The sequence below is a fragment of the Camelina sativa genome, chromosome 13 (genome assembly GCF_000633955.1).
Source record: "Camelina sativa cultivar DH55 chromosome 13, Cs, whole genome shotgun sequence".
Classification (NCBI taxonomy): Eukaryota; Viridiplantae; Streptophyta; class Magnoliopsida; order Brassicales; family Brassicaceae; genus Camelina; species Camelina sativa.
This window is the reverse complement of record NC_025697.1, coordinates 17,413,645-17,420,401: the sequence shown is the minus strand read 5'-3', so window position 1 is coordinate 17,420,401 and position 6,757 is coordinate 17,413,645. Positions and strand designations below refer to the sequence as shown.

The 6,757-nt window shown below is 27.9% G+C and overlaps 1 protein-coding gene across 1 annotated transcript in view; it reads right to left on the bottom strand.

Moving 5' to 3' along the window:
* Nucleotides 1-437, bottom strand: part of LOC104736967 (ras-related protein RABG3a-like) — a 2,405-nt gene extending 1,968 nt beyond the window's left edge. The window contains exon 1 of the mRNA XM_019234398.1: nucleotides 139-437. Within this exon, the coding sequence (XP_019089943.1) occupies nucleotides 139-195 (57 nt within the window). The 5' untranslated portion in view covers nucleotides 196-437. The remainder of the gene's footprint in view (nucleotides 1-138) is intronic.

The window sequence follows — 6,757 nt, the reverse complement described above, 5'->3', positions numbered from 1 at the left end:
AAAAAAAAAAAAAAAAAAAAAAAAAAAAAAAAAAAAAAAAAAAAAAAAAAAAAAAAAAAAATCAGAACATCGAACAAATCGAAGATCAAAAATGAGAAATTACGCATAAAGAATTATTAAAGACATCGGAATAAATACGTACCCACTGTCTCCGAGGACAATGACCTTAAGCAAAGTACGTCTTCTCGTCGCCATTGTAATCTTAAGAAACAGAGGTAACGAATCTGTGGATCTCGGAGCGAAGGAAAAGGAATTCGTGAACAGTGGTGTGTGTGAGAGGATTCGTTTTGTAGGGATCTCAGTTTCTTACTTTCTTTTTAATCGATTTGAAAATAATCCGAAGATTGGAACAAAAGGGTAATTAGTAAAGGGGCGCCAATTAGATAGATAGAGAGAGAGATCGATCCCTTTCGTTTTTTTTTTTCTTTTCCCTGAGAATGATGAATTCTGATTATTTTACTTTTATTTTCTATAGTAAAAAAACAAATAAACAATAAATAAAATAAAATCATTACGAAAAATTAATTTTCTTTTATTACTTAATTCCCTTTCTGCTTAATCTATCTTATTATATAAAGTTAGTTTTCAAAATTAGCAGAATGATGATACGTGTCAAGTATACTAATGAGATGTTTGACATATATTAAAAAAATATTATTTTTTATCTACATAAAATTTAGAGAATTTTATACAATCTGTACTAAACTTTCTGAGTTATGCCACTTTCAATATTTCCTTCTCTCGCCTGTCACACACACTGCAAGAATACCTTTATACCCTCAACCAATCTATCTCTAAAACTAAGAATTTTGATTAAATTGTTTTTTTTAATTTCTAGGACATAAAGCAACAACTCTCTCTCTTCTCATAACTCTCATTTTTTCTCTTTCTAGCAATTTTTCATCTTCTCCTTTTTCAATATTAAACTCCCATCTGAATCTCCCACTTCTCTCAGCTCTCCTACATGCAATGATGGATTTCATCATGCAGTCAATTTTACTACGGTTGAATCCTCTGTCTGTCGTGGCCGGCGAACATCTGAGACGAGTTCCAGAGTGGAGACCTCCGTTTGATCCGCTTGCCTCCTCTGTAGCAGGAAAAACTGCTATATCTAATTCCAGAGTTCTTATACCTAACAATAGGCAAGCAAAATCGTAGGTCTGCAGATTCGGTGGACCAGATCTAGCCGGCCAGGTTTTTGTCCATCCCTATTATGTATTTTGTTCTCTTGAGTGGATTATATATGTTTGGTCATGTGTTATGTGTTCATTGATAACAATAAAACTTGTCCACACTGCAGGATTGTGATCCGATGTCCGGTGGACCAGATTTAGTCGACAAGAATTTTTGTCCACCACTATCATATTTTTCCACACTACAGGATCCAGTGACCGGTTGACCAGATCCAGCCTACCAGGTTTTTGTCCACCACAATCATGTACTTCTTTCTCTTGAGTTGGATCATATCTGTTTGGTCATGTGTTTTGTGTCCATTGCTAACAAAAAACGTGTCCACACTGCAGGTCTACAAATTCAGTGGACCACATCCAGCAGCCAAGGTTTAGTCCACCACTATTATGTCATTTGTCTCTTGAGTGGACCATAGTCTAAGGTTTAGTCTAACGATTTTGTGTCCACTGCTTACAACAACAAAAATGTGTCCACACTACTACAATTAGTGTATTGAAAGAGAAATGTGTTTCAGATGACATTAATAAAAGGACAACAACAAAGGCGAAATTAAGTATTAATATATGGAATATAAATACAGGGCATCAAATTGTAGACCACAAATTTATACGAGAAAGAGAATTATGTCCTGTAAAAAAAAAAAAAAAAAAAGAATTATGTCCAGTTAATGTTGTCCACCGTATAAACTGTCAGATCTCATATCAAACAATTAATCGTTAGCTTTTTTCTTAAAGGGGTAAATTTGTCTTTTTATTTATGCCACAAAGATGAAAAATGGCAGTTCTCATAAGAAAATTTTAAAACTGGCATTTCTAACAACTTTTGTTTTTAAAATGGTATTTCTGGCCAAATTTCCTAAACTTTACATGTTTATATCTAAAAAGAAATTTCCTAAATCAAAAAGAAAAATTAACAAAACTAATATATTTTTCCTTGTACGCTGATTATATTATATGTGTTTTCTCAATTAGATTTTGACNTGTCCTGTAAAAAAAAAAAAAAAAAAAAGAATTATGTCCAGTTAATGTTGTCCACCGTATAAACTGTCAGATCTCATATCAAACAATTAATCGTTAGCTTTTTTCTTAAAGGGGTAAATTTGTCTTTTTATTTATGCCACAAAGATGAAAAATGGCAGTTCTCATAAGAAAATTTTAAAACTGGCATTTCTAACAACTTTTGTTTTTAAAATGGTATTTCTGGCCAAATTTCCTAAACTTTACATGTTTATATCTAAAAAGAAATTTCCTAAATCAAAAAGAAAAATTAACAAAACTAATATATTTTTCCTTGTACGCTGATTATATTATATGTGTTTTCTCAATTAGATTTTGACATGTACAAACAAAAAATAATTCGTTAAACATGTATATTATTATTAATCAATAAATAGGGAATAACAAATCTAAAAACAATAACATAACTTATGTGAAAAGAATTATTATTTTTGAAACGTAGGCTTTGAGTGGAGAGTGGAACAAACCCGGTTAAGCCGTCAGATGAAATGCTTCGTAATTAACAAGTCATTCACGTGTGTAAGTAAAAAAAGTGGTTCTTCCATTTTTTAAAATATTTTGAACCACTACAGTATATGCATGAGACTTTTATGAAGAAACATGCATGATAAGCCTTATACAATAAAATCACTATTTTTTTGCTGTCTTCTGCTATGTTTCGCCCACTATTTCATTTTTTCTATTTTATTAATAACTTTTAAACAATTTTAGTGGGATGTACGCAATTCAACACATACACTGTTGTGTATTATCAACATACATCTCAATACATACGCTGTTATTATCAACACACATTTCAAAACACACACACTTCATCAAACACACTTCATTGTGTCAATATAATACGAAAACTAAAATCTCAACAAACTTTATACCCACACCTAAAATCATATCCTCTCTTTTGAAAACTTTGCTCTCTCTCTACATTTTCTCTTGTTGAAAACTTTGCTTTCTCTCTACATTTTCTTTGGTTGAAAACTTTGCTCTTTTTATATTTTCTTTTAATTGAAAATTCTGATCTTCTCATTTAATCTTTCAATTAAAGGTACGATACATTTTGTTTATAGCATATATTTACGTATCATGAATATTTTATTATAATCTCATAGATATAAATTAACTTAAAAAAAGAGAAACTATAATCATATAGATATTTATAGTTATAATTCAAAATATTTGTATAATATAATTAGAAATTTTCATCAAAACTTTTAAATTCACAAGTTTAATATAAAAATTTTCATTAGTTCTTAATTGAAAGTATATGGAAAATATATTTTAGTAATATTCATTAAAAGTGTTTATATTCATGATTTTAATTTATGAATTTATTATGATTTTTTATGATATAGATGTAATGTAAACTTTCAATGAAATGCGTAAAAAAGTTTTATGTATATATGTTATCATTTATAAAGTACAAAATTTAATAAATTTCATATTCTCTATTTTTGTACCAATTATAAGAAATTATGATAATTGTTTTTAGTAATATCAATAACTATAATAATATTAAAAATGTTCATAGATTATAGTGGTTATAATCATACATGTTACATAATACATTGACGCTTATTATTACTTTTATTTTAATATGTATTATATTATGTAAAATATTTTATTTGCAATTTTTTTTACAATATAAATATTTGATCTGCATTATTTGATCCGCTTTCACCATTCAAACATACATTTTGAACCGCTATATCCACACTTGTTCCGCTTGATCCGCTTTTGTTCCGCTTGATCTGCTTGATCCGCTTTCTCCATTCGGAGCCGTAATAGGACAGTTAATTAAAAAATTAACATTATATCTACATAAATTTACATGTTTCTATTGAAAGCTTTGATCTTTGATTTTTTCTAATATAATTTTGCCGATCTATTGTGGGTCTTTGATTCGTGCAGGTTCTTCAATGGAAGCTATCATATGCAATGAAATGAAATCAAAGAAAAAGCCCGCTGAATTAATCGAGGATGGAGACATTGATGGAGGTTCCAAAAGTGATTCTAAAGTTAGTAGCGTTATAAATTTCGACGATTAGTCGATGGATGATGTTTCTGGTCAAAATCAAGAGTTTTATTTTTGGATAATGTCAATGATTCCGGTACTGAAACAAAAGCTATTTGATCGAGTAATTGAGAAGCAATTTTGAAATCTGGGAAGATAGAACAGTAAACAGTTTTAAAATTGGTTTCAAACCGGATTTATGTGGTTTTTTTATTGGATTTGGTTCGTAAATTGTTTAAACCCAGGTATATAGAGAAATATATGAGAAATTTTGATTCAGGTAGAAATAAGTTAAGAACTTACGATTCAAGAATATTTGAGACGAGGTCATAGTTCTAAGTAGTTTTTGTATAATGTGATACTTCGAGTAAACATGTAATTGATCCTTTAATGTGATTATGACATATGTCATGTTTTAGATTGTTTATAAAATTTTTATTTTGTATATCTGAATGATCTAAAACTTATATATACAATCATGATTATAATTTTTCAAATTTTTATTTATGTTATATTTATTTTCTTTCAATTTCTCAAAAAAAAAACTTTTATTAGGTTGGTCATAAAATCATTGTACTCGAATAGATAATTTTCACCAGTAATTATAAGAACTATAATTATGACAACCTAATAAAAGATGAGGTTAAAAGGACATATTTTTGGAGTAAAAATTATAGTTTTATGACAACCTAATAAAAGTTTTGGAGTAAAAATTATAGTTATATGCCATAATATAATGATCAAACAAAATATCTTTGGAGTAAAAAAAATCATGGTTAAAAAAAATATGTCACAAAACAATTTTAGTAATTATAAGAACTATAAATATGCCAAAATGAAAGTAAAGCAACATAAAATTTGTTTAATTTGTTTAAAAGACATTTTATAGGTGGTGTTAAAGAGCACACTTTAACAATAAAATAATTTTGGGTGTAAGAGCATATTTTTAATGATATAACATACAGTAAAATTGTACGTGGTTATTAATCATATGTTGCTTTGATGAATTCTTTGCATGTAAAATATTTTGTAATAAGTTGTGAAATGTTCTTGAAATTTGACAAAAATAATATTTGTAATGATGAGTATTTCGAAAAAGTTTTGGTGGGATATAATTCAGCTTTAGATTATTGTAATAATTGTTATAATATATTTAAAAATATAAAAATATAAATAAGTGTACGAAGGTAAATAGAAATATAATTTTTTCTCTAACTAAAATTATTTATATATTTACTTCAGGGAAATAAAATTTCTTTTTATATTTTAAAAAATAATTTTAGGGTTTAAGATTTATTTTCTTCAACAATTTTAAAACCTGCGCATCGTGCGGGTCCTTATCTAGTACTAAATAAAAGTTGGAGCTATAGGCTACTTAAGGCGTCCACTTAGTATTTTAAACAACTAATAGAGATTCGACGTGTCACTGATTAATGTTTTTAAATTATGTAAAATTTCTATATTAAAATTCTTATAAATAATTGTCTGTATAACATCCTACGGCTAGAAATTTTGTAAACAATGACTGAAAACCATTATAAATAAGACTAATATGATTCCAACTACGAATGAGCAGGAAGCTTGATTTATCAGGCGTTCAAATTTCGATAGTTTAAAATATTGTAATTAACAAAAATTTTAAAAGTTCAAAAATATTATAAATATTTAAACTTTATAGAATGTTTAAAAATATTATAAATACCCCCATGGAAAGCTTAAAATATTATAAATATTTAAACTGTATCAAAAGTTTAAGTATCATTAATATTTTACTCTAAAAATTTTAAAATGTTATAAATATTTAAACTACATCTAAATTTTAAAATGTCATAATATTTAAACTCTATAAAAAACAAAAAACGTAAGTATTATTAAATATTGAATTATTGATTTTTTAATATCTTGAAAATATCTTATTTATCTCTTTCCGTGTTTTACATCTCTTATGAGCTGTAAAACATGTTTTTTGTATGACTTGATAGGTGATTTGATATTGTTTTAGTTAAATTTTTATTTTTGGGTTAAAGAAAGAAGGATCACATTGCGAGACCTTGATTTGATGTTGTTTGAGTTAATTTTTAAGGTATAAAGAAAAATGATCGACGACAAACACATTTTATTAGCTATACATGTGTTCATATTACTTGCAACTAATTTACAATTTTGTATTTTCTTTACAACTTCAGCTACTTTCGTGTATTCTGCTCTTTGGTTTTTTATCCACTGGAAACAGAGTGGCACATCCTTATCATCATCATCCTTTGACTGATCTCTATCACCAAACTTCATGCCAAGCTTCTTCACAGAAGACATTGCCCAAAACTGAAGTGCAATGTTGTAACCGCATAAAAAATACTGGCACTTTGGCTTTGACATGTTTGTTCGATTAAGAGACATAATATTATACTTCAGAGCCTCATAAGATGTTTTTCCCCAAGGTAACCAACATAGTTCCTTAAAATTTTTAGCTCTCATCAATTCTTCGGTTGTGTAACACCCGCGACCAAAACTCTGCATTTTGGGGGTGGGTGTCGATCGA